Source organism: Stigmatopora argus, chromosome 6 (genome assembly GCF_051989625.1).
Source record: "Stigmatopora argus isolate UIUO_Sarg chromosome 6, RoL_Sarg_1.0, whole genome shotgun sequence".
In the NCBI taxonomy this organism is placed as follows: Eukaryota; Metazoa; Chordata; class Actinopteri; order Syngnathiformes; family Syngnathidae; genus Stigmatopora; species Stigmatopora argus.
Window position 1 is genome coordinate 16,036,978 of NC_135392.1, and position 26,630 is coordinate 16,063,607.

At 42.2% G+C, this 26,630-nt stretch overlaps 4 protein-coding genes across 5 annotated transcripts; 2 read left to right on the forward strand and 2 right to left on the reverse strand.

The window, feature by feature from the left end:
• Nucleotides 1-160: 160 nt before the first annotated feature.
• frs3 (fibroblast growth factor receptor substrate 3) lies at nt 161-16,190 on the reverse strand. The gene is made up of 7 exons (XM_077601848.1): nt 15,863-16,190; nt 10,196-10,321; nt 10,029-10,117; nt 6,840-7,026; nt 4,789-4,950; nt 4,015-4,136; nt 161-3,931 (listed from the first exon to the last, which is right to left on the reverse strand). Exons 3-7 carry the CDS (start codon nt 10,092-10,094, stop codon nt 2,630-2,632), a joined length of 1,839 nt encoding a protein of 612 aa, XP_077457974.1. The 5' UTR covers nt 10,095-10,117; nt 10,196-10,321; nt 15,863-16,190; the 3' UTR covers nt 161-2,629.
• Nucleotides 16,032-20,782, forward strand: tspo (translocator protein). 2 transcript variants are annotated; one of them, XM_077601854.1, is made up of 4 exons: nt 16,032-16,186; nt 19,087-19,262; nt 20,366-20,504; nt 20,576-20,782. In XM_077601854.1, exons 1-4 carry the CDS (start codon nt 16,046-16,048, stop codon nt 20,747-20,749), a joined length of 630 nt encoding a protein of 209 aa, XP_077457980.1. In that variant the 5' UTR covers nt 16,032-16,045; the 3' UTR covers nt 20,750-20,782. The 2 variants fall into 2 exon arrangements, with proteins under 2 accessions (XP_077457980.1, XP_077457981.1); XM_077601855.1 differs by lacking the exon at nt 16,032-16,186 and adding an exon at nt 17,964-18,164.
• A 1,703-nt stretch (nt 20,783-22,485) lies between these two features.
• On the reverse strand, nt 22,486-24,905 carry uqcc2 (ubiquinol-cytochrome c reductase complex assembly factor 2). The gene is made up of 4 exons (XM_077603814.1): nt 24,642-24,905; nt 24,201-24,275; nt 22,729-22,795; nt 22,486-22,640 (listed from the first exon to the last, which is right to left on the reverse strand). The coding sequence occupies exons 1-4, from the start codon at nt 24,777-24,779 to the stop codon at nt 22,531-22,533; spliced, it is 390 nt and encodes a 129-aa protein (XP_077459940.1). The 5' UTR covers nt 24,780-24,905; the 3' UTR covers nt 22,486-22,530.
• A 283-nt stretch (nt 24,906-25,188) lies between these two features.
• On the forward strand, nt 25,189-26,570 carry tomm6 (translocase of outer mitochondrial membrane 6 homolog (yeast)). Its single transcript, XM_077603815.1, has 3 exons — nt 25,189-25,451; nt 26,286-26,404; nt 26,476-26,570. Exons 1-2 carry the CDS (start codon nt 25,348-25,350, stop codon nt 26,380-26,382), a joined length of 201 nt encoding a protein of 66 aa, XP_077459941.1. The 5' UTR covers nt 25,189-25,347; the 3' UTR covers nt 26,383-26,404; nt 26,476-26,570.
• Nucleotides 26,571-26,630: the final 60 nt, after the last annotated feature.

The window sequence follows — 26,630 nt, forward strand, 5'->3', positions numbered from 1 at the left end:
CCATGATTTGCAAATACATTCTTTAAAAATCAAACAATGTCATTTTCTGGTTTTTTTTTCCACATTCTGTCTCTCATGGTTGAGGTTTAGCCATGTTGCCAATTACAGGCCTCTCTAATCTTTTCAAGTAGGATAATCTGCACAACTGGTGGTTGACTAAATACTTATTTGTCCCACAGTATATGTTATGGTGTGTATACCAATCATTTAACCTAGAATAAAAAAGGGAAGAAAAGCCTTCTTGAACATAGAGTTAATGAGAGGTACGTTATATTCTGGCAGCTGTGTTGTTCCATTTAACAAGAATTTGAAAGTGATTATTAAAAAAAAAAAAAAAACATCAAATGTACTATCACCTAATTGAGCTCTGCCATGTTATTCCATAGGCGTTCCAGTTTTAAGTATGGGATAGGTTCAGAAAATGAATGAATAATTGTAATCTAATTTTCTTATAGTACAATATCTTGGTATTGAAAGGGATGCACAGACTTTTTTTGGGTCATTTCAGTCACAGCATGTATCGTGTTCTACATTTGTGTTTCCCGCGGCATACTGGTGTGAAGTGAACAATTTTCAGGTCATACATTGTAATATTCTGGGAGAAAAATTGTAATATTACACCATTAAAATTGAAATATGATGGACATAGTACTTTTTTGTGTTTCTTTGATTCCTGTTGCTAAAACATTGATGAGAATTACTTTACTGTAAATATTGGTAACAGTTCGAAATGAGAAGATTTTCAGCTGATGAGATTTTTGGAATGCAAAAAAAAAAGTGCAGTAGCTCCAAAACGGTTGGGAAGCATTGCACTATTTGAATTTTCTTCCATCAACAAAGAGGTTTAGAGAGCTGAGACAATTAAGAAAGAGATAATTTGTTAGCATAAAACAGACAATCACATTTAAAGGCTTAAAAGGCATGTATCATGTATATGCTTAAAGGTTATGCATGGGTGAGTCTTGCCTTCATCTAATTTGTCAGTAGAATCACCGAAATAAATGAAATGTTGGACAAAAGGAAGGGGAAACCTATGAACTTCTATACATTTCCACTGTAAGACATAAAACATGACCATTTTACTTTGCGCAGCTAACAATGTATGCGCAAATATCTGGCATTGCAAACACACAGAAGGTTCTCATAAAGACGATGGTAGTCCCTTTACATGGGCCACTGTCTGAATGTAATCTGCATGTATATGTAGCAGCAAACATTTCCATGCATCACTCCAATATGGTGGTCGATGGATGGATGAGGTGAAATGTGCATTATTAAAAAATGCTGGAATCCATCGATAAAAAGATGAATTACGTTCTCTTTCCAGCTTGCTTCCCAACACTTAACATTTTGAGAGCCCTATTCAGATCCCACAATTGGCACCTTTGATTTGAATAGATATTTTTTTCTTTTTTTGGCACTTAAAATAAAGTTTCTCTTTGTTAAAATAGAATCACATCAAAGCTAAAACTTTGGTTACCTCCAGATGAACTGGATTACAGAACAAAAATGCTGGTTGCCACATGACAAATATTGGAAATCGACATAAATAAGGAAAATAAATAAATCAATAAATAGATAAATTACTAAGTTGAGGATAACCAGTGTTTGCGATCAAAAAAATGATAACTTTAAATAGGTTCCGAGAGAATCATTCATACCTGATGATGGGCAGAGTTTAGAATCTGCTCAATTTTCGGCATGAAGCCACTCAGTGAGGTTACAGAGGATGTTTACTGGCGAAAATGAAAAGGACTAAAAATGCTTTTTTGTTGTACTTTTTCCTGATCGTTGAGAAACTAGCGGCTCAGGTGGAGTGAATGCTAAAAGAAGCAGTGTCTTCATGTGTCTGGATTCAAAAGTGCATTTATCAAACACTGTGGATGAAGATGCGATGGAGGGCGATATGCTACTTTGGAGAGGGACGAGGCTCACTGCATTCACTTGTGCTACTGGTCCCTTCAGCTCACTTGGATTCTCCAAAAACAACCTCAGTTGTTTGTTTTTTTAGGGATTGTCAAAACTCTCCCCCAACCCCCCAAAATACAATTCCATAGGATTGTGTGCAAACTGCTCTACTACTGGCATATATGAATGAATAAGCCGTTACCATTAGCCGCAGGGTACGGACCGTGGCCAGAAATGTTTTGAAAAATAAATGTTTCGCCACTCCTCAATACGTGTCTGCACTCTCACGTGGTGGAAGTGACAGACTGTCACGTGGATGGTGCAATCCGGCAAAGTACACGAACACAACAATAGATTGGAAATGGTTTGGGGATCCTAATTCACTTGCACAATAGAAATGGATGCTTCCACTCCACACGGATGACTCGGCTGTAATTGCACAGCAGGTGTCATCATGCTCACTCGGTATATGCACTTGAAAGTGAAATTTTGCAAAGAACTTTGCATTACGGTGGATAAATAACAGCATAAACTTTTCCCTAAGAGGTTCCCTTTCATTCGCACAGATACAGTGGGTTTCTAATGGTGGTGGTACCTGTACTGTTTTAGTCGGCTCCACAGTCGGAATGGATGGATGGGAAGGGTGCCGTGTGCTAAAATGAGGATGAGGCATTTATCTGCTGTCTGTCATGTCATGTCTGCTCTTCGTGGTCAACGCGGTTTACAGAGGCAGGTCAGTGCTGTTGTGGCGAGTCTTTCTGGAAGTGCCATCATCCCTGGGCAGAGCTTTTTGCAAGTTGGACATGGCCGCCGTCTTCTTCAGGTCGATGACGGCGTAGCATTCGCTGCGCCGGGGTGCTTGCGGGCCACATTTCGGGGGCGGTAGGCGCTGGTGTGGCTGTACGCCTCCGCCCCCGGCCCCGCCACTGAGGCCTTGGCAGGGAGGTTCTGCCTCGAGGTCCACCTGGATATAGTTCAGCTGCCGTGACGGAGGCATGTGGCCGTACTCGCAGACGCCGACCCCTGACCTCGAGCGTCTGCGGAAATCAAAGCTAAATATGCGCCCCCCTCTGTCGGGCTGACACGGTCGTGGATGTGGGGGGCAGCTGTGCCGCAGCCTGGGCGGCTGCACCTGCTCTGTGTTGACGTAGTTCTGAAGGGCGTCTCTGTGGATGCCCCGCCCGTCCGGGTGGTACCCATTGGACGTGTCGGGGCCCTCCGAGAACTCGTACTCGTCAAAGTCTTCCTCCTCCTCTTCGTACTCCTCCTCGTCCGCGTCGTCGTCATCTTCTTCTTGTTCGTCGTCCCGCTGCAGTGCGCTGTACTCCCACACGGGGGGGAGCGAGGGCAGGTTCTCGTAATTGAGCAGCGCCGTACGGCGGTAACCCGCACCGGCGGGCCTCTCGCAGCCATATCCCGGCGAGGGGAGCGAGGTCGAACCGTGCGGGTGCAGTAGGGCGTGGGAGTGACTGTCCCCGGTGCTGCTGCTGCTGCTCGAGCCCACCGATTGCGACACGCTGCTGGGACTCAGACGCTGTTTCCGTCCGCTCCGCAGGCCGTTGATATTCTCGTAGGTGAGCTCGCCGCCTTGGCAGCTGTCCGGGTGCTCGTGGCACGGGTGCCGGTGCGGATGGTGGTGGAAATGGTGATAGGAAAGGGGGTTGCACATGTGCACGGAGGGCTTGTCGCCGTCCGTCTCCGAGCCAGTCGCGCCCTCTACTGGCTGAAGGCTGCGGGGGCCGTGAGTGAGTCGCTCTCTCTCGTGCTCCCGTTGCAATAGATGACGCTGCGCCGGAGTGGGGCCCAACATGAACTTGACCTCCTGCGATGACGGCTGTAGGAACACCTGGGGGTCCTGATGCTCCTCGAGGGGACAGCAGCGCAGGTTCGACTGAGCGTTCGCTTGTCCCCCGACACGGGTCGCCTCGGTGAACGTGCCGGGCCGCACCTCGGGGAGGGAGTGCACACAGTGACGCATGGCAAGGTCCCCTTCCATGCTAACAGTGTTCACATAAGTGTGGGTCTGGAAATAGACAAGGCAGAGTTACAGTCAAAACTGATTGGGGAGCACAAGGCAGGCAGAAGCGCAATCGCTGTACGGCTAACCTGGTCTTCCAAAGCCATCAGATTATGTCCATGATCCTCTGAAAGGGAAGGCTGGGACGAATCGCCCCGGACTGGATAAACGGGATATCCGTTGGGAAAAGCCGGCCCGGGGAATGCTGGAGCTGCGAGAGAATTTGTGGAACCATTTTTTTTTTAATTATTGTGAAAATTGCATAGTGATTCCCCAACATTAGTCTGTGGTACATGAGCATTTTGTAATCTTGCCAGACTTGAGACTGGACTTGGTCCCAAGACCAAACTTGTTGGAATCAAATCTGTTACATTCTCATCCACTATAAGTCTGATTACATCACAGGGTATTTATAAATAATAATCTAAAAAGTGGCCATCTTTAAGGAGTTAAATTATTATGTCAAGAAAGAAATGAAATCTAGGACAAGGTATGTCTCTAAAAAAATATTGTTATATTTAAAGTTGCTTTAGGTTCTTTTTCATCAGGTTTCTATTTTGTGTGTAAGTATACAAGTTGATATAGAACAAATTGCATCACTGAATACAAAAAGCTCTCTCATTTACTTTTCAGGGCAGGATTTTATACTAAGATCATTTTTTATTTCATTTATTTTCTTTTTCCCTCTCGACCATTAGTTTTTTTTTTTACAAGGACCGCCCTAAGGTAGCATGTCCCCGAGTTGAATTAGTTGAGGGTTTTTTTTTGCTGTGTTGACCAACAATCAATCAACTCCTCCTCTTGGAAAAAGTTGAAATCTTATATTAACAATGTATGTTAATCTATGTGGCCGTATGACTCACTGTTGGGGGTCTGTGGAGTGCGAGACATCTCCATCTCTGGCGTGTGACCACTGCGAGACATCATCATGGACTCTTCTACCACGTTGATGCTGTTGCATTGCATCAGCTCCTGAAGCAGGTTGAAGATCTCCTCAGCCCGCGAGCACTTGAATGCAAATATTCCTAATCATGGGAACACAATAACATGGTTAACCAGCCTGATGTTGTCTTCTCACTGAAGATAAATGCTCAGATTTTCTTTATTTACATCAAAATTGATAAATGACACCCAGGGCTATATAGCAAAGTGTACAAAAACATATTATACAGTATCTAATGGATGAATTATTATGTGTTTAGTGGTAAAATATTAAATGGACACCCCCAATATTAGGTACCTGCACCATGCACCTGTTTAAATTGACACAGACAGAAACTACATACAGTTATCCCTCCAATATCGCGGTTAATGTTGACCAAACATGGCCGCGATAATCGAAAAATCGCAAAGTAGGATCACCCTTATAATAACTACTTTATTTCTTCTTCAGTGCCGAGTCCAAGTAGCGAGCGGAAAACAGCGGAGTGGCTTCCGCTTGCGAGTTTCAGCGTGGATTTTCACATTTTGATGAGCTTTTAAAAAAAAATGTTTTTTAAAATAGTTAATTGCAGGAAAAAATCACAAAGAACTGAATTTGCGCTAAGTGAAGTCGCGATAATCGAGGGAAGACTGTATATGACATGGCACAGCAAAATGAGTTAGAAGTCGCACAGTGAGATTTAGAGCTATACCGGTAAGACCAAAATGAACGTTTTCAAATGTGTTAGTTTCTCATCAATCCTTCAGCAAACATCTTTGGCGATTCAAAGTTTTATTATCATGAAATAATCATTGCAAATTGTTCAAAAATCGCTTTTTGGCATTAAATGTTTAATATACCATATTTTTCACACTATAAAACACAATGGATTATAGGCACACCTTCAATGAATGGCCAATCTTAAAATTTGTTTCACATATGTGGCGCACAAGATTATCAAACGCAGAAGGTGGTGGGGGTAATGTTAGTAATAGTGGCAGTGGTAGGGAATAATGTCATACATCCACTAGATAGAGCTGTAGAAGTAGTAATAGTTAGGAGTTGTGTTGTATGCATCAACTTGATAGAGCTGTGCTGAAGTGAATTTCAAACAATCATTAACCAATATTGAGTGTTTAATCAAGCGCACTGTCGGCTTTTGAGAAAATGTTATATTTTTATATAGGCCTTATAGTGCGAAAAATAGGGTAGTAATATTAGGCTGAGGTTCAAGTCCAGGTCGGTTCGCCTGTGTGGAGTTTGCATGTTCTCCCTGGGCCTGCGTGGGTTTCCTCCGGGTTCTCCGGTTTCCTCCCACATTCCAAAAAAAAAACATGCATGGTAGGCTGATTGGACACTCTAAATTGCCCGTAGGTATGGGTGTGAGTGTGCATCGTTGTTTGTCTCCTTGTGCCCTGCGATTGGCTGGCCACCAATTCAGGGTGTCCCCCGCCTCTGGCCCGGAGACAGCTGGGATTGGCTCCAGCACCCCCCGCGACCCTAATGAGGGTAAAGCGGTTCAGAAAATAGATGAGATAACACTTCAGCCATTTTGATCATACTAAAACCTCAATTTGAAATTGGACCAAAACCTTATTTCGCTGTGCATATCACTCTTTGTTGTACCTGTACATATATCAATTGATTTTTTGAGAAGGCTCTGAAGTTTTTCGCATGTTTTTTACATACTTTACCTGCTGAGTCACAAACATAACTGTTGATACAAGCGTAACAAATGAAACATCTACCAAAATATATCAGTCATATTTTTCTTATTAGTTATGACTGCCTAGACCTGACATGAGTAAGTTTATATGACCATCCTGTTAACCATGGTTTGCTTTCTAGTGCAATAATTCAAATCCAGAAGGAAGCTTGATGCTAATATGCATTGGGAAACACAGACATGTTTACTAAGTATTCTTATATATTATTCCAGATGATTGTGTTTCTATGAGAATAAACATGTGGCAAACAATAAAGACTACTCACCCTGTCCAGTCTGACAACGGCGGCCACTCTCAAAAGAAAACAGGTTGGAGTCATAGCCGTAACGGCGCAAGCAGAGGTACGGCCACCTGATGGCGTCCCTCTTCCGCGTATGAAGAATGAGCTCGGTCTGGGTGAGCTCCATGACACCAGAGCCCAGCTCATTGCCTTCATCGTCCACGTTGACAACCTTGAATAGAACAGACTAAATTTAAGACTAAACTCTTAAGATAGCCAGCATATGCTGGTCTCTGAAGCACCAAGACCAACACAAAATAAATCCAGTAAGGCTCAGCAAGGGAATAAAGGCATACCGTATTTTCTCGCATATAAGCCACCCCTGCATATAAGCTGCACACTTAAAATTGCCTTAAAATCGTTGAATTTTACATTTTTTCGTGTATAAGCCACTCCGATTCACAATTGTCGCCTCCATATTAATAGTTTCAATAGGGTGGACAAATGTGTTACTTTATAGGGGAAATCTTAATAAAAATCATCGCACGTGGTATTTCTGAGATACTGTATGAAACCAAAGCACATTATAAGGGTCAATATAAGAAATAAATTCATCCAGTAATGGTTGTTTTCTTACTGCAAAACAGAAAATAACCAACAAATACTAAATGTTACTTTGCCGACCTCTACAGGTGAAAAAGAGTATTGCAAGTCTTGTGCACATATAAGCTGTACACTTGAATCAAGTCATCTTTTTTGTTACAAATACGGCTTATATGCGAGAAAATACGGTATTTAAAATGACCAATATTGATCGGGAAAAGGGACTGAGACCTGCCGCAAATGTGAAAAATCTGAGTGTAATTGGCACCTATCTAAAAAGGTTTGTGTGGTAATGAATCAATGAATGAATCAAATGATCAGCAAGCTGTCCAGGAGCTTGATCACGATCCTGATTATTTGATTCAGGTGTGTTGGTGGAGGGAGACATGGAAAACAGACTGGATAGGGGCCATCGACGACTGGAGTTGGAGACCCCTGGTTTAAAGACACCACAAGATAGCAGCAAGCAGAATTTTGCAAAAAGCTTAGGCTCTGGCCACAGACAAAACCCTCTTATAACACTACATTTGTCCAGGACATTCTATCGCTCGTCGAAATTTAGAGGTGCCCAGGTGCCAGTCAGAGTGCCCATAGTATTTGTGTGAAGTGCAGAAGAGTCGAATAGAATAAAATAGAATAGCCATGGCTCACAGTGAGGTTCTGAAATTAAAAGTACACTGCAGGAAAATACAAGACAATCACGACACAACACAACAACAACAATAGTTCAACTACACAATAACAAATTGCACAGATGTGCTTCATGAAAATGGCTACACAATGACAAATGTTTTAGGCAAGGTAATTTTGAGATAATGTCCTTTTGTGGAGTTGTGTTAAATCTATTAAAAAATTATTTGAGGTCTGTAAGGACCAGAAAAAGAAAGTGTGCATTCATCTGTGGTAGTTAACCTGTAGCGCCATCCAGCAGCAGGTCAAAGAGGTTGTGGACGGCTTTGGGGGGCCACCTGTTTGTGACCTTGATTTTTCCGAGGCAGCGATATCCTGCAATTTCTTACGTAGGTGGTCTGCATATTTAACCGGTCTCAGTCTGCAGAAAGTCCCCACCTTGTGGACTTCCTGTGTGTGGCTCCAGTTTTTTTTTACCTAGGTCTACAATGTCTTCTGTGTCTGTGCTTGCTACTTTCTTGCTACTGCAAAGAAGGAAATTTCCCGAATACGGGATGAAATAAGGTTCGAATCTAAAAAAAATTCAAAGCCGGGCTCTACACACTATGTCCTCAATAGTGGAGCCCATGTACCACATAGTCAGGCAGTAATTAGTGCACTCTTCAACAAGCAGTGGTAGAAGGCCAGCAATTTTGGTTATTCCTCCTGTAAAACAGGAGGAAGGGAAGCTTCTGCTGGCCTTTTACACCAAGGACTTGGTGTTGAGGGAGAAGGAGAAGTCACTGGAGGTGCGGCAGCCTAGAAAGCTTGAGGTGGAGAAAGTACTCAATTGAATAAAAGGAGGGGGCTCAAGCTTGTACTATGATAAGTTTTTTTTGGTTTTGTTTTCTGGAAATTCAGTGTCGGTTTGATTTCACAACACCAGGCAGACCGTTTCCCAACTTCAGTCTTGTAGACTGTCTCATCCCTGTCTAAAAGCCACGGTGGCATCATTAGCAAATTAGATGATGGTAATGGGTAGGGCAGGGTGGGGCGGCATAGCAGTCACACAGTATATGTTCACAGGTTGAACAGCAGGGACTCAGCCAGCACTCAACCCTAAGGGGAATCGGAATTGAGCATGAGTGTGTAGGTGAGGTGGGGGCCCAATCAGATGGGTTGTGGATGATTGGTGAGGAAGTGTCTGAACCAGGGTCCGAAAACTGTTCAGTTTATTACTCATATGTCTGGGATGATTGTGGTGAATGCAAAGATGTAGTTTAGAGGATCCTTACAAACCACTTCTTGTTTCCTGTATGGCTCAGCCCTCCGCGAACTGTCAGGGCAATTGTGTCCGCCGTTGTTCGGTTTGGAGTTTACGTGAAGCACCGGGGTCGAAAGATAGAGGCTTTAATGTTGTCGCTTGGACCACTTCAAGACGACAGACAGGAGAGCTGCTATGGGTCTGTCGTCATTGAAGTTGGTCATGGTGGGGTGGGTATGGTGGTGTATTGTTGCAAAATTCTGTCTTTTGCTCACAGGAAATAAGCAATGAGCAAAAAAGGTAAGATGTGCATCCTCTATTAATGGCTCAGTGGGAGGAACTTGCAGTTTAATCGCATTCAAGAGTTACAGTCCCAACAAGTGAATGTCGAGGAATATTTTAGAGTGAGCAGCACACCTACTTGAAATATAGCACTGGCACCAAGATGCCACAAGAGGGAGCCATGAGATATACCAGGAGTAATTGAGTCAATTTTGAGTGAATAACAGTAGAGGTCCAAAGTATAAAATAATTATGAGAAAGTTATTGACTAAGTTATGTTTTGTTCATGGATATGAATCATTATTTTAAACACTATACCAAAAAAAAGGACGACTGTGAATACGATTTCAGTATGAACAACTTTCTTAGTCTTTTGCGGAGACACTTTTCACCTACAAAAGTACACAGTGGCCAGAAGATAATTATTGTTCCCTTATCAGTATGTTTTATAAATCAATGAGGGACAAAGGATGAACCTTAAACTTGGTGAGATGGTTGTTTCGGATGGGGTCCCTGTACAGGCAGCTCCAACAGCTCCCCATGGCTTCAGCAGGCCAGCTGAAACCTGACAAGACAAACCCAGTCAGGATTAGCGACAAAACGACCGTGTATAACACAAACCTATCAGCAGACAGCATCTTACTCAGTCCAGGCCATCGGTGTGAAGGGGTGCACGCTTCAGACCCAGGATCTTCTGGGCCTCGTGGTTGTCACAAGCCACTCGCTTTGTTGGACAGACATCTTCAACAGAAGCATCATGATCCTGCCCCTGAAAGTGCAAAGAGCAATGAAGTTCAATGAGAATCTGGATCCTCTTCAATACTGTAGACTTTTGTTCCCTCATAGTTTAAAAAGGTAAAAAAAAAAAATACATGCATCTATTTTCTGCGGTGCTTGTCCACACTAGGTTAACGGAGGAGCTGCAGCCTACCGGATAAACGCTGAAGTGTTGGCTAACCAATCGCAAGGAACGTACAGTGGTGCCGCTACTTACAAAATGAACTGATTCCAGAACTTGTTTCATAACTTGGATTTTTCGTAAATAGAGCAGTATTTTATACTTAAATTCTTCAGTTCAGTCCCAATTTTGTATGAAAGATGTGAGAAATACACAAACGTGAGAGAAAATGATAAGAAAATGATTTAATAACATTAAAATGAATAGGGCATCCCGGTGGAAGAGTGGTTGGTACGTCAGGCCCCACAGTTCTAAGATCGAAGGTTCGATCACAGGTCCGGACCTTCCTGTAGAGAGTTTTAATGTTTTCCCTAGGCGTGCATGGGTTTTCTCCGGGTACCCCGGTTTCCTACCACATCCCAAAAACATTCATGGAGACTGGTTGAACACCTAAATTGCCCCTATGTATGAGTGTGACCAGGAATGGTTGTCTGTCTCATTGTGCCCTGCAATTGATTGGCCACCAATTCAGGGTGTCCCAATCTGACGCCCATAGTTAGCCCTCCCAGCAATCCTTGTGAGGATAAGTAGTATGGAAAATGAATTAAAATTGATAACAAACATTTTAGATTTCGAAGTGTAATGAGGAAGCTAATGTTAGGCAAAGCACACAAACACACATCCTTCGAATTATGAATTCAAAACAACCCAGCATTAAATAGCTTTTTTTCCAGAAATAATCGACTGTCACTGTAGGTCTTACAATTTCTTCCTCCTCTACCTAAAGAAGAAACCATCTGTCAAACTCATCGTTCAGTACAGACAAGGTATGCCAACGAGTCGTCACATTTGATGCTTCCTTTTTCCTTCTTCTCAATATCGTAGCGATGGTAGGTGGGTTACCACCATATTGTCTTGTAATATCAATCAATCATGGATTCATAACAGGGCCCGATTCATTATCTCAGTCATCATCAGTAATTTTAAATAAAGAACAAAGTTGTTTCAACCATGATTGGAAAAAAAAAAACATGGAGAGTTCCTGTTGTGAGACAGCGAATGTGAGGTCAGCGGAGTGTAGGGAGGCTGTCAAACAGGACTCAACACTACCGCGGCAATTTCAAAATAAAATAACGGATATCAGAAATGGATTGATGTTTGGGGGATTTCGTAACTTGGAACTTGTTTTCGTATATTGGAACAGTCCTTTGCATATCAAAAGGTTTCATAACCTGAAAATTTTGTATGTCGAAGCATTCGTAAGTGGAGGTAGCACTGTATAGACCAGGGGTGGCCAAGTCCGGTCCTCGAGAGCACCAATCCAGTCTGTTTTCCATGTCTCCCTCCACCAACACACCTGAATAAAATAATTGGGATCGGTATGAAGCTTCTGGACAGCTTGCTGATGAGTTGATCATTTGATTCAGGTGTGGTAGAGGAGGTAGATATGGAAAACAGACTGGATAGGTGCTCTCGAGGACCGGATTTGGCCACCCCTGGTATAGACAAACAACAATTCAAACTCAAATTCACACCTAGGGAGAATTTTGAGTTTTCACTGAACCTACTATGCATGTTATTGTGGGAGAATCCAGAATAACCTAACTCTTAAAAATGCAAGGACATTCATTCATACAGCATATACGTATATTGTACATTCATTCATACATGCATTCTCAGTACTGCTTATGGGATAAAAAAAATTAAATAAAAGTGAATCCCGTTTTTTTCCACATACTGTAGAGCCGTGAGCCAGCATATACCCAGGTAGACTTCGTCCAATAACACTGGACTCATTTTGTGGAACTGCTCAAATCTTCATTTGCATATAATTGATAGATTTTTTTATTATCTTATATTTTAAAAGTCCCCTTCCCTAATTCACTGTACCGATCCGATCGACTTATTTAACAAATTCACACTATATTTAAAAGCGAAAAAGAAACACACTATAAACACACACTACACTATATCCTGTTTAAATTGTTACAGTCTCTTTCCTAAGCCCTGAGATCAGTGAACAGTTGTAGGATCGAGTTTTCCATCTTTAGTGAATACATTATTTGCTTACTGTTCGTAAAATGTTATTTTGTCTTAAAGTGAGGAAAAGAGGACATGTAGTGTAATCACATAAGTTATGCCACCACACTGAATTTTGAAGCAGAAAATGACCTGCTCTATTCATACGTAAACGACGTGGGAATGATCCCGAGTTTTGACTTAGTCGCAGGGTGGTAAATTTTAAGTTAATGTCCGAGTCAATTGACCCAAGTCATTGTATTCACACATGAATGAGACCAGAGTAAACACCGGAACATTACCGGACTCCAATACAAGTCTAAATTCTGAAAGAGCTTTAGAATCTCCAGTGAATCTGGCATGCATGTTTTTGGAATGTGGGAGGAAACGGGATTGCCCGACATTAAGACCTCCCACCGCAATGGCAAAAGCTGAGCCCACCACATAGAATTTAAAGATAGACGGTACGTCTACTTCATTTTAATTGCCACGAGGAGCGATGTTATTTTTTCAGCTTCAAATACATATATTAAGTAGATATTTTTATTGGTACTGGTTAAAATATATGTATATGTATATCAAAACATGGACATTATACTGTGGACTCTGTACACCAGAACAAGACAAACAATCATGTTTTTTTAAACGCATGAGGAAGCCTGAGTACCTCAGGAATGTGGAGCAGATGTGCTAAGCACAAGTTCACAGTGCTGCCCTCAACTCCACTACACTTATGCAACAAAAAATCCAAAGTTAAGTCCCATTAGATTCCCACAGACATCATGATTAATGGTAATACCTCCAGGCAATTGTAACAACCATAAGATGTGCAGCTAATTTGCAGAAAAATTTAAACCTTGCGAGCGGCCCGGTGGCACGAGTGGTTAGCGCGTCGGCCTCACAGCTCTGGGGTCCTGGGTACAAATTCACGTCCACCTGTGTACAGTTTGCATGTTCTCCCCGGGCCTGCGTGGGTTTCCTCCCTTATTCCAAAGACATGCATGGTAGGCTGATTGGACACTCTAAATTGCCCCTAGGTAGGAGTGTGAGTGGGCATGGTTGTCCGTCTCCTTGTGCCCTGCGATTGACTGGGCATAGATAGATTCAGGGTGTCCCCTGCCTCTGGCCCGGAGACAGCAGGGATTGGCTCCAGCACCCGCCGTGACCCTAATGAGGATGAAGCGGTTCAGAAAATGAGATGAGATGAGACAACAAAAAACAAAGGATTCCCTCTGGATTTTCTCTGTCTGGTTGATGCGGACATTCCTAGCCGAAAAGCTACCGATAGACGTTGACCTAAAGGTTTTTGTAGTTGTCACGCATCAGCGTTGGGGTTGCAGGTGGTATTATTTCTAGGAAAACCTTGTTCTGGTTGGCTGTTTATGGCAATTTTCATTAGAGAGTTTCGTCATGGCATGACCTATTGATGATAATAGTGTAAAATATATTTCCAGTGTCGAAAATTATCATAACTTCTTTTTACCTCTAAGTAAGCGTTGTGGCACATTTGGTAGAGCAAGTCCTCCTGGGACCAGAGCGTCAACGGTTTGATTCTTGGCTACTCCTGCCCGCTGCTGAAGTGTCCTTGAGCAAGACACTGAACCCTAATTTGTCACCAGTATGTTGGCACCACATTGCATGACAGCAACATCTTTGGTTTATGAAAGTGGGAACATGAGCTAGTGTGGAGATCTCATTTTATTCATTTTCATTTTCTGAACTGCTTTATCCTCACTAGGGTCACGAAGGGTGCTGGAGCCTATCCCAGCTGAGTTTGAGCCTGAGGCCCTGTATTGGTGGCCAGCCAATCGCAGGGCACAAGGAGACAAACAACCATTCACGCTCACACTCATACCTAGGTTCAATTTAGAGTGTCCAATCAGCCTACCATGCATGTCTTTGGAATGTGGGAGGAAACCGGAGTACCCGGAGAAAACCCACGCAGGCTGGGAAGAACATGCAAATTCCACACAGGTGGACCAACGTGGATTTGAACCCAGGACCCCCACTGTGAGGCCGACACGCTAATCACTCAGCTCGATTAGTGTAGAGACCTTTAAGCACGTTAAAAAAGGCAGAGGCTATACGTATAGTGATTATTCTCTATTTACATGTTATTTTGGCAAGCCTAGACACCATTTTAAAGCACTTTTTGTTCATGCATTCATTCATTTTCTGCACCGCATATTGTCACAAGGAACACAGGGGGTGTTGGAGCCTATCCCAGCTTACTTCAGGCCGGACGTAGGGGACACCTTGATTCGGTGGCCAGCCAATCGCAGGGCACAAGGAGATAAACAACCATTCACGCTCACACTCATACGTAGGGGCAATTTAGAGTGTCCAATCAGCCTACCATGCATGTCTTTGGAATGTGGGCGGAAACTGGAGTACCTGGAGAAAACCCACACATCCAGGTCATTCCACCTGTGTGGAGTTTGCATGTTCTCGCCGGGCTTGCATGGGTTTCCTTTGGGTACTTTGGTGTCCTCCCACATTCCAAAAACATGCACATTGGGCTGATGACACTCTAAATTCCCCCTATGTATGGGTGAGTGTGCATGGTTGTCCACCTTTTTGTGCCCTGCGATTGGCTGGCCACCAATTCAGGGTGTCCCCTGGCTCCAGCACCCCCCGCAACCCTAATGAGGATAAAGCAGTACAGAAAATGAGATGAGATGAGAAATGTAAGTAGCGAGTCAAAACATGACCCTACATTGCCAACGAGGAACAGGATATGACAAATTTACCATTTGTTATATTTTGGGGTATTTTTAGTCCTTCCACTCAAAGAGGGCTGAGTTCAGGTCTTGACTCAGCAGATGCTAAAGTAAACGACTCCAAACGTGGTTCAGAGTGCAAGTGGGCATTTGAAAACTCAAGAATCTCTACTGTGCCATAAAACAAAGAGCAAACTACACAATCATGTGTATCACTATGTGAACAGTCGAGCGACAGACAGACACAATGTTGCACCTCTTTTCCACCAGCCACCAAAGCACCGTCGCATCTGCCCGGGTGGTCACGCTGCAGCCCCCACCTTAGGTGCTCCTCGGCCCGGCCACCAAAACACGCGCCCCCCGCCGCATTGAGAGTTCTGGGCCAGGCCTCCACATCTGACTGTCTATCCCCACACTCGAAACTCTGCAACGCTAAGCTACGTTTACACACTTGTTCTTCTCCCCCATGCCAGGGCTCCATGGGATTTCCATCCTTCCGTCAGCCCCTCTGTCCATCCACCCTCCACGGCCAGCTCGCCCCGTTAGCCCCCCGTTGAGCTCCCCAAAAGCACGCCGCCTGGGACGCTAAAACGCGCAGTGAGCAGCGGCGTATACAGCTACAATAGCACCTAGCAGGAGCAAAGTGGAGGAGAAACGACGCTCCGCTACTCACATGTCTGTCACCGTCAATTTGCTCTTTCCAATGCCGAGCGCGCGCGGACGCGGCCGGGTTGGTGTCGGCGGCGTCGGGTCGATGGCGATGTGGAGCTCGGCCCGCGGACACGTCGAGCCGAGATGCGGTGAAAGTCGTAATAATGTTGTTATTTTTCCCTCCTCTCCAGCTCATTCCCCCCGTATGACGTCCGCCACTACTGCAGCACGGGCCCTGCTGGCTGGCAGAATGACATTTGCCGTGCGGCTGGGGGTCAAAGTTGACGGGCAGACAACGAGTTTGAGGCAGCCGTCAAGAAGGGGAAGATGCTGGAGGACCGCGGAGGTACGGAAAGGTGTGCCCGGCTTGGGGAGGCGGTGGGAGGGGCCACGCAGCCGGCCATCATCAGGCTGATTTAGCTAGAAATAGTCCTTCGTTTCAAAGCCATTCAATGCTTAAAGTGGATCGATTTCAAATACTCATACATTTTAAAATTCAGTGGGAAAACTTATCATGGGTATTCATGGCGGGCGGCCCAGTGGCGCGACTGGTTAGCTTTACTGCTGTGGGTTCCTGGGTCCAAGTCCAGGTCGGTCCACCTGTGTGGAGTTTGCATGTTCTCCCTGGGCCTGCATGGGGTTTCTCCGGGTACTCCGGTTTCCTCCCACATTCATGCTAGGCTGATTGGACACTCTAAATTGCCCCTAGGTATGAGTGTGAGCGTGAATGGTTGTCCGTCTCCTTGTGCCCTGTGATTGGCTGGCCATCGATTCAGGGTGTCCCCCGCCGCTGGCCCGGAGTCAGCTGGGATAGGCTCCAGGACCCCCTAGTGACCCTGGTGAGGATAAAGCGGTTCAGAAAAGATGAGATGGGATAAGATGGGTATTAATGCCGCAGCCCGGGGGATGAGTGGTTAGCGCGTCAGCCTCATATCGGGAGACCTGGGTTCAAATCCAGGTCAGTCAGTGCCACTACACTTTTACTTTTCTTTTGTATTAAATGTCCAATGTCAAATCTATTCAGATAAATAAAACCTTATTGACTGTAACATTAATTAACCAAAGGGCGGCCAGGTGGGGCAAGTGGTTAGTGTGTCGGCCTCACAGCTCTGATGTCTTGGGCTCAAATCCAGGTCGGTCCACCAGTGTGGAGTTTGCATGCCTGCGTGGGTTTCCTCTGGGTACTCCAGTTTCCTCCCACATTCTGAAAACATGCATGGTAGGCTGATGGGACACTCTAAATTGCCCCTAGGTATGGACGTGAGTGTGCATGGTTGTCTGTCTCGTTGTGCCCTGCGATTGGCTGGCCACTGATTCGGGTTGTCCCCCTGTGTCTTGTTCATTCATTCGTATTAAATTGAATTAGTTAACTCATCTCATCTCATTTTCTGAACCGCTTTATCCTCATTAAGGTCGCGGGGGGTGCTGGAGCCTATCCCAGCTGACTCCGGGCCAGAGGCGGGGGACACCCTCAATCGGTGGCCAGCTGATCGCAGGGCACAAGGAGACAGACAACCATGTACACTCACACCCATACCAAGGGGTAAATTATAGTGTCCAATCAGCCTACCATGCATGTTTTTGGAATGTGGGCGGAACCCGGAGTGCCTGGAGGAAACCCGCGCAGGCCCGGGGAGAACCCACGCAGGCATGCAAACTCCACACTGGTGGACCGACCTGCATTTGAGCCCAAGACCCCAGAGCTGTGAGGCCGACGCACTAATCACTTGCCCCACCTGGCCGCCCTTTGGTTAATTAATGTTACAGTCAATAAGGTTTTATTTATTTGAATAGATTTGACATTGGAAATTTAATACTAAAGAAAAGTAAGAGTGTAGTGGTACTGTTTGTAAAGGGTTAATTGACATATATTTTTGTTCATTCATTCGTATTAAATCGAATTAGTTATTTAATGTTACAGTCAATAATTCTTTAATAGATTTAAAATTGGAAATTTTATACAAAAGAAGAAAATTAACAGTGAAGTGTTTTTGCGTAACGTGAACTACGGGTACGACCAAACCGGAAACAAGAAGATGTTGATCTCGTTGTAGACTGTCGTTTGTACTCATCTTCGTAGGTTACGGCTATGACCAAACCGGAAAGACAGAGAGCGAGAGCGTATTATTGGTTGTTAATGTGTTCGTCTTTGCCCACACGCTAGCTAGGGAGTGACTGGAGACAGTTGAGATAAGGCAGCCCTGCCCTTTAAAGACATTTATATCATAACTCAACAGCCCGACTTATGCAAAACTCTCGCGTTTGTAATTACGTGACCAGACTTAAAGCAACGATTTGCACTTGATCAACTACGCAAGTAAGCGGTAAGTCAAACAAAAAGCTAGAAAATAAATAAATAAAATGGACTTCGTGCTGAGTGATTAATCATCGATTCGCCTAATGTCAGAATACAAAGGATTCATTGCTTAAAACACTTTAATTGTGTTTTTGTGCTGTTCTGCAGGGACTTTCATAATTGGATCATTTTTATCAAACCCGATGTTTCGTTTGTGAAGCAAATTCTTTAACACTTTAGTCTCATTCTTTATACTGGAGGCTAAATATGTTTTTATTCAATTATTTATCTATGACTTAACACATTGATGCCTCAATTTAGAATTGACTCATTGATTGCAATGAGGCATTCACCTTTCCCAATCAAAATGGATTGGACGTCTATCCCCGTCAATTGATGTTTTTTTTTTTAAATAATACTTATATTTACGTAAATTTTCTTTTATTTACCAGCACAACAATTCCCCCTTTAACTTCACATATATCTTGGCTGGTAATGGATGGGTTAACAAATACAGCAACATGTTAAAAATAATTACAATAATATTAAAAAAAAAAATTAAATAACATTGAAAAATGCCTGACTTAAAAAAAGATGAAAAATAAGGACTGGAACATATATAAAATTAATTAAAAATGCAAGAGATGTCATTGTACTTACCATTTCAAGATTTTCCATTAACAGTTTTGTTTATTTCCTTTTTTTAAATATTATCATTAATATATTTATGAAATTACAGTATTCCTCCAATACTTCACATCTGTGTTGAATGTAAATCAGGCATAAAATAGTTAAATCTTTTTATTGACTCTTGTGGTCACTTAAGTCTTATCACCCAATTCGCTGCCATTGACAGCAATAAATGTCCAATTCATTTCAACTGGGATAGGCCTGTGGGGAAAAACAAGATCATTGTGTTTATAATGCATGTGGGATTTCTTATGTTTAAGGAAATGTGGCTACCGTTGGTTGGATTTACCGCCCTACCACACCTTGGGGGGTTCTATGGCGGTTACATCACTAGAAAAGAGGTAAAGACATGGTACCCCACCCTGCAAAAACCATCGTGGCGGCCCCCCAATGCTGCCTTCCCTGTGGTGTGGACCTGCTTGTACACAGGAATGGGGTGAGGATCATCCACAGTAATCTTTCTGGCTGTCCATTCATATCTCATTCACTTCAACTAATGTCATGTGGACGCACCTATTTGCATCAAGTACAGCCAAGGATATATATCTCTATAAAAGAGTTTCTAACAGTGAATGACTGAGGATAGGTCTAAAAAAGATGGATGTATTATTTAATGCTTCATTTTGAAATACAGTAATACCCTGAGATACGAGCTTTAATGCGTTCCGGCACCGAGCTCGTATGTCGATTTACTCGTATCTCAAATCAACTTTTCCCATAGAACTAAATACAATTTAATTCGTTTCCACCCTCTGAAAAAAAAACACCCAAAACAGGATATTACAATGGAAAAACATTTTTATTGGTTCTGATTCACCATTCAATACTAAAATGAGACATTATTCAGTACAATGCGGAGGGGAGAGAGACAACACGCTCGTAACATAACATAAACATAAATTTAACTTAAATAAACTTAGATTAGGATACAGACACACTTAAAAATACGTTTTAATCTTACCTTACACTAAATGTGATTCTAATTTTTTTTTTTTTTTTTTTACTTCTCTTCTTTCTGTTTGGCTCGTTTTCCCTCGCGTCCACCTTCACTTCACCGGAGTTTTTAAAAGGAACCTATCTAGGCTTGTTTGCTTTTGTCTTCCCTTCAAAATATTCCGAAAATGACGCACACAAATGTCCTCACAATAGAATAACGCACGACCACTTGTCAACTTGTCCAGGTGCTCCTCTCGTATTGGCGAGCCAGCTCCGTCACACGTACACCTCATGTTTTTCGATTATTTTGTGCTTAATATTGATTCTCATCATACGCCTTTTCCTTGCACTACCCTTCATTGCATCTGCTTGCTTTGGACCCATTGTATTTCCCTTAATTCTGTACTGACTAACGCACAAAAAAAGCACCGAAAAAATGCAACGCTCCGCCCAGTGCTCGTAGAGATCTTTGCACAAGGGAGATGCTGCGAAAATGAAATTATAAGCAGCCTCTCGCGTCTCGGCCACCTGGCTGTCTCGTATGCTCGTATCTCTAAATTGTCAAGGTGTTACTGTATTGCTAACTGGATTTCCTTCCCACAGGTACGGCTCCTACCTGGTGTGGAAAGAACTTGGAGGCTTCTCTGAGAAGGCGGTGCTGCCCCTGGGACTCTATGGAATGCAGTTGGGACTCAACTGGACCTGGACGCCCATCTTCTTTGGTGCACACAAGCTCAAACTGGTATTCAGCCATCTTATATTTTTCCCCATCATTTTTATTTTCTATGTATAACCTCTTCCATCTGATTTCAGGCCTTGATGGAAATTGTGCTTCTAACCGGTACTGTGGGCGCCACCATGTGGTCTTGGTATTCCATCAGTCGACCAGCCACTCTACTAATGGCACCCTACCTGGCTTGGTTATGTTTGGCTACTTCACTCAACTACTGCATTTGGAGAGATAACCCTGAGAAAAAAGAAGAGTAGGAAAAATAAATATATTGATGAGCCTCAAACTAACATCAGCATTCAAAATATGAATCCATTTGTTCTGGGGCCTTTAAAATGTTTTTGCTTTATGGAATATATTTTTATTTGCACTAAGAGTTTGGTGTTGGAGGCAGGACGATTTGCTTCAGACTTGTTTATGAGAATCAACCATTTGCACATGATCAACATGATATTTTTCAATTGATTTTTTTTGTTTACTTTACTTTTTGAAAGTAATGATAGAAATATTGTCTGCCTCTTGTATGATAATATTGAGCCCTCATATCAAAACAGCTAAAATGCAATATGGGGCATGTTCAAAACACATTCAAGGAAATCATGCTTAATGTAAAAAAAAAAAAACTTTTTCCATGGATATTCGCTTTTGTATGAAGTGTCCCATATATGTATAAATGAATACAATTAATTTTGGTTAATAAAAAAACACAATTGCCAAAACATTGTTATACTTTATTGCAAAGAAGCAATTTAAATTAGTTCCAAATTGAATGTGTTTTATCTTGAAGGGCAACTTTAACATGAGTTAAACCCAATTAGCAATATAACTGCTCGAACATTTACTGAATCCCAAAAAGATGCATTGTAGGCTGATTGGACACTCTAAAATTGCTCCTAGGTATGGGTCTGAGTGTGCATGGCTGTCCGTCTCCTTGTGCCCTGCTATCGGCTGGCCACCGATACAGGGTGTCCCCCGCCTCTGGCCCAAAGTCACCAGGGATAGGCTCCAGCAACCCTGCGAGTGATAAAGTGTATAAAGCGGTTCAGACAATGAATGAAAAAATATCTATGAATAAAACATCTTCATAAATGCCATTAGAATATGCACAAATCCGACTTAAATTTTACCTTATTTTACACATCTGTCCTTCTCACTTCTCATTCAAATGACTTTTCTGCTGAATGTGTCACTTGAGTCAAGTTTCCATTTATATGCAATATTTTTCCATAATTTTGCTTTGATGTATTTAATAAGGGATAGCACATATTATTGAACATATTCATATTCATGTTAATGAACATATATATGTAAGATTGTAGCCGAGGGCTAATTTCCATTTACTATAGTCCATTGTGTAGGTTGAAGACAAAACGATCACACATACTAGACACACACGCACACAACCACACACACAGTATTAAGAAATATTAAAATGTAATTTAAAAAAAGATAGAAGGGCTGTAAAACACGAAAAACGTAAGAGTGGACAGAGCTACTGCCACTGGCGGGCCACGTGAACGGCGCCATCATAGGGGGGAAAAATGATTTTATTTTGTGCGCTCCATATGATTTGCTGTGCGCGGAGAAGATGAGAGTAGTGCGCAATTGCGCACGCGCGCAGCTTAGAGGGAACATTGAGCACTGCACTTTCATACAATGCCAAGAAAAAGTAGATGAACCCGATGGGCATTCTGCATTAATTGGTCATAAAATGTATTCTAATTATAATTTTAGTCACAACAATACAATCATACATCCTTCTCAAGTAATCCATAAAAAATGTTTTTATTTTTTCTTTATTGAAGACATGTTAGCATTCCCATTACATGCTGGAAAAAGTATGTGAACCCTAACAATTAGTAACGAGTTGAGCCTCTCAATGGGGTTGAGGTCCAGATTCTTGACTTGGCCACTCCACAGGCTGGAATTTGGACAGGGTTCCCATATTTTGTCTTGCCACTGTAGTTAACGCAAATGAAAACGACTAACAAAACAGAAAGAAATGATCTTTTATTTCTATTACAAAAAAGATACAATGTTATTTTTCAGGCGTTTTCTCTGGAACATCCTCTGGCGACTTGGAGGAAAACCTCTCTGTTAAACTTTTCCACAAACTCTTTTTTTCATCTTCTGTCTGCTGTACACTACCTGAAAAATGTAGAAAAAAAACAGATAAAATGAAACGTTACCGTGACCAGTAAGCAAGGCATCGAGCTCGGCTGAAATTTGTTCTTACTTGACCACAATAATTTACACTCTTCTGCTGTGATTCCCGTAAAGCTTGTGTCTCTCACACGTGGAAACTGAACACAAATAGAAAAAAAGGAAATGATTTTTTTGTCAAACACTTGTCTTTGGGTAGGTTGTAGAGGTGCACTTTATATGTAAATTCTCTAATTCATTCCACGGTCCTCACACAACTACCAACTAAACCCTTTAAGATTGGTCAAAGTGTCCCAATTTTGTATGAAAAATGTGAGGAAACACAAAAATGAGAGAAAATTATAAGGAAATTCTTTACCTGTGCCCTGTGTGTGTGTGAAAATAAATGCTGTGTTGCATTTGTACGGTTTTTAATCGCTTAATAAGGGGAATTGCAATCATTAATAAGGGGAGCATTTAGCCAAGGTGGACAGGTATGTAAGAGAGAATCTTGAAACATGGATAGTGGTTGTTGTGAGACAGCCAATTGAATTGAATTGAAACTTTTATTGTTATTATATGAGATAGAATGAGAGCGATGAAATGAGAGCCCAGTAGAGGGTGGCGATATTCTAAAGTGGCGGCCCGGGGGCCAAATCTGGCCCACCGCATCATTTTGTGTGGCCCAGGAAAGTAAATCATGAGTGCCAACTTTCTGTTTTAGGATCAAATTAAAATGAAGAGTATAGCTGTATATTAGATTTCCTGATTTTCCCCCTTTTAAATCAATAATTGTAATTTTTTAATCCATTTTTTCTGTGTTTTTAGTTCAAAAATCGTTTTGTAAAATCTAAAAATATATTTTAAAAAAGCTAAAATAAACATTGTTTTAGATCTATAAAAAAACTGAATAATCAGGGCTTTTAATCCAGTTATTTTAATCCATTTATAAAAAGTATCTAAGTTTATCTCAAATGGATTTCACATGAAATCGAGTTGACATTAACGCGGCCCCCGAACCAACCCGAGTCTGACACCCCTGTTCTAAAGTGAGAATCAATATTTTCAAAATAAGATAATGGATAAGGAAATGCATTTAGTTTTTCGGGGATTTTGTAACTTGGATCTTGTTCATATCTCGAGTCACTCATTTGCATATAAAAAAAAACACAACCTGAAAATTTTGTACCGATGGAAATTCGTAAGTATAGATTTGACTACTTTAATAGGCAGCCAGCCATTGACTTGGAAAATGAATTTCTTTGATTTGTTTAAGTTTTGCCAAAAGCAGATTTGGAAAGTATTTAAATGTGTTATATGATAATGGGACACTTAATCTGCAATAACTTTAAATTTATCACACTGTAACTGGTTTGAATGAGAAATTAATTTAAAAAAATGCTTTGTTGATGTTTGCAGTGCTGTTCAACTGCACTGCATTACATAAAGAGAGCTTATGATACATTGCTCTCCTGCAGCTAAAATTCAAATGTTAGAATTTTTTATAATATGACAGAGTTGCATCATCAAAAAAAGTCATTCACATTTGAGTCAATATTTACTTACTCGCTGTTTATACGTGTTGGCGTTAATTCTTGCTAGACTTTCATAAGTTTGATCGCACTTCTCAGTGTCTGAGATCTGGAAAAAGAAAACAATAACACATGAAACATTTAGGAGTTCAAACAAGAATATCATATCAAAAAAATAAATATATTTTTTATATGCATTGTGGGCCATATAAAATTAGAAATTTTAGGAAGGCTTATTATTTGTCTTAAATAGTTTACACACGAGGTAATATTTTAATTTAGTAAAGAAGACTGCGTTATATAAAATAATTAATATTATTCTGGGCTATATTTTAGAGACGAATAATTGGCATCACCGTGATGAAATGAAAACAATTAACAGGTAAAGGCGAGCAAGGTCAAATGCTCAATGTTTCTAAGTTAGCATAGCTTCATGCTACCTAGCAGAAAAGTAGAGTCCACCGCATTGACCTACCTGCGTGTTTTCACCCTCGCGGAAAGCGGCTGCCACTCGCTGCCGGAGAAACGTTCCTAAATCTCGGCTTTTCCTGCTCTCGTCCCGAGGCCATTCCTCGCACAGTTTGAGGAAGCGACGGTAACGAGTGGCGGACATCGTCAGAGTCGTCACGCGTCCTCGCGATTGAATAATGACGTCACACTGATTACAAAAGGTTTGGAGTACAGATATAGATAATAGATGCGCGGAAGCTGCGCCAGCCCAGCACACTCACGCCGACGTGGCGGCCATGTTGGAAAGGTCAACATTCTCGGCAAATACAATGCGCGGAGATTGAAATCGAGTCGTAACATTCTAATTTCTTCACTAACTCCCACAAGCTTTTCCTTTTTGTAGGTGTAAAACATGTTTTCTTAGTCTGACAGGTCAAGTCAATGTATTAAATTATCATAAACATATGAGAGGTTACTTCCAGTTCCAATGTTGTAATTATACAATCTTTTGCGCAATTGTGTGCAACAAATATTTGTCAACCAATTCAATCCGTCCATTACCTATGAATGCGCTAATTTGGCTCCGTGTCGTAAAAATGACGTATTTCAAAGGGGCGTGTCGTGTCCAGGATTCATGTGTGTGGTTTTTAGCCTAGTAACTTGGTCACTTCCGGTTGGATCACACTCGTTTCCAAGGTAGTTTTACCGGCTGCAGCCTTTAGCTTAGCATCATGAGCGGAGTCGGAGCCAAAAATAGCTCGCCCAGTTCTCCAAGCGTGGGAGATTGGATCGGTTTGGCGTGCAAATTCGCAACAGACAGAAATGATTTCAGAAGGTGAGCTTATGTAGACGTTTTTTTTGTAAGAAAAGACACGTGTAGCTCTATCTGGCTAGCGTTAGCATCCTGTCAACACAAGGTTGTCCTTGTCAGAGGGAAGGAATTCGTTTTTGTTATTTTTTCCCCATCTAAATCATATAATGAGAACCACCAAACAACAATTTGGCTTATATTTTACTATTTTCTAGCCCCCTTCATTAATACATAGACGTCATAGAACAGTTTGTGTGTTTAGGAGGGCCGTTCAGTGCAACCGCCATGATGTGGCATCTATAGACACATATAGCATGTCAATAACTTAGAGGATCTATTTTTTTCTGTTCATGCCTACCTCATCTAATTTTCTCATTTTCTGACGAGCTTTATCCTCACTGGGGTCGCGGGGGGTGCTGGAGCCTATCCCAGCTGACTTCGGGCCATAGGTGGGGGACACCCTGAATTGGTGGGCAGCCAATCGCAGGGCACAAGGAGACAAACAACCATTCACGCTCACACTCATACCTAGGGGCAATTTAGAGTCTTCTATCAGCCATGAATGTGGGAGGAAACCGGAGAAAACCCACAAGGAGGCCCGGGGGAACCAGGCAAACTCCACACAGGTGTACTGACCTGGATTGGAACCCAGGACTCTCACTTGTGAGGCCGACGTGCTAACCACTCAGCCGCCAGGCTACCCTCATGCCTAGCTAATTTTCGGAATTGAAATTACGTGTGTGATTTGTGAAAATCCCAGATTTGTGTGCAAAAATAATTTAATTATAAGCCATTAAAACAAAGATTCTGTAAAAGATGAAGTCCTTTAGTGCCATGATTTTAATGTTTGTTTTACAGGAATCTATTGGTCAACCTGGGCTTGTTTGCAGCAGGTGTTTGGATTGCAAGAAATCTATCTGACTTTGACTTGATGGCTCCTCAGCCCGTTACGTAACCCTGTCACATCCCGGCCAATGGTGAGAGTTCATTTTTAATCAGTTTGCAAAATGAATGCAGTTGTAATCTGATTTTTATTTTTGTTTTTTAGGTATCTAGAAAAGAACCTTCAGAGCCTGTGAAGAAAATAATTAGTTTCTGTTGTATTGCTTTTTTTTTTAAATTATAAATATTCAGACTTGAGAACATGAAGTCGTGTTTATTTTCAAATTCCTCAACTGTGCAGAAAGTGTAATTAACCATTTA

Bases quoted from the DNA above. Each gene is read 5' to 3' on its own strand.
- frs3 (XM_077601848.1), bottom strand. From the start codon at position 10,094: ATGGGGAGCTGTTGGAGCTGCCTGTACAGGGACCCCATCCGAAACAAC. The intron at 4,137-4,788 runs GTGAGTCATACG...ATTCTCTCGCAG, and splicing joins CACTCCACAGACCCCCAACA to CTCCAGCATTCCCCGGGCCG. The intron at 3,932-4,014 runs GTTAGCCGTACA...GTCTATTTCCAG, and splicing joins TGATGGCTTTGGAAGACCAG to ACCCACACTTATGTGAACAC.
- tspo (XM_077601854.1), top strand. From the start codon at position 16,046: ATGACGTCCGCCACTACTGCAGCACGGGCCCTGCTGGCTGGCAGAATG. The intron at 19,263-20,365 runs GTGAGGATCATC...TCCTTCCCACAG, and splicing joins TGCTTGTACACAGGAATGGG to GTACGGCTCCTACCTGGTGT. The intron at 20,505-20,575 runs GTATTCAGCCAT...ATCTGATTTCAG, and splicing joins GTGCACACAAGCTCAAACTG to GCCTTGATGGAAATTGTGCT.
- uqcc2 (XM_077603814.1), bottom strand. From the start codon at position 24,779: ATGTCCGCCACTCGTTACCGTCGCTTCCTCAAACTGTGCGAGGAATGG. The intron at 22,796-24,200 runs GTAAGTAAATAT...ATTTGTGTTCAG, and splicing joins CCAACACGTATAAACAGCGA to TTTCCACGTGTGAGAGACAC. The intron at 22,641-22,728 runs GTAAGAACAAAT...TACATTTTTCAG, and splicing joins GTGTAAATTATTGTGGTCAA to GTAGTGTACAGCAGACAGAA.
- tomm6 (XM_077603815.1), top strand. From the start codon at position 25,348: ATGAGCGGAGTCGGAGCCAAAAATAGCTCGCCCAGTTCTCCAAGCGTG. The intron at 25,452-26,285 runs GTGAGCTTATGT...TTTGTTTTACAG, and splicing joins GACAGAAATGATTTCAGAAG to GAATCTATTGGTCAACCTGG.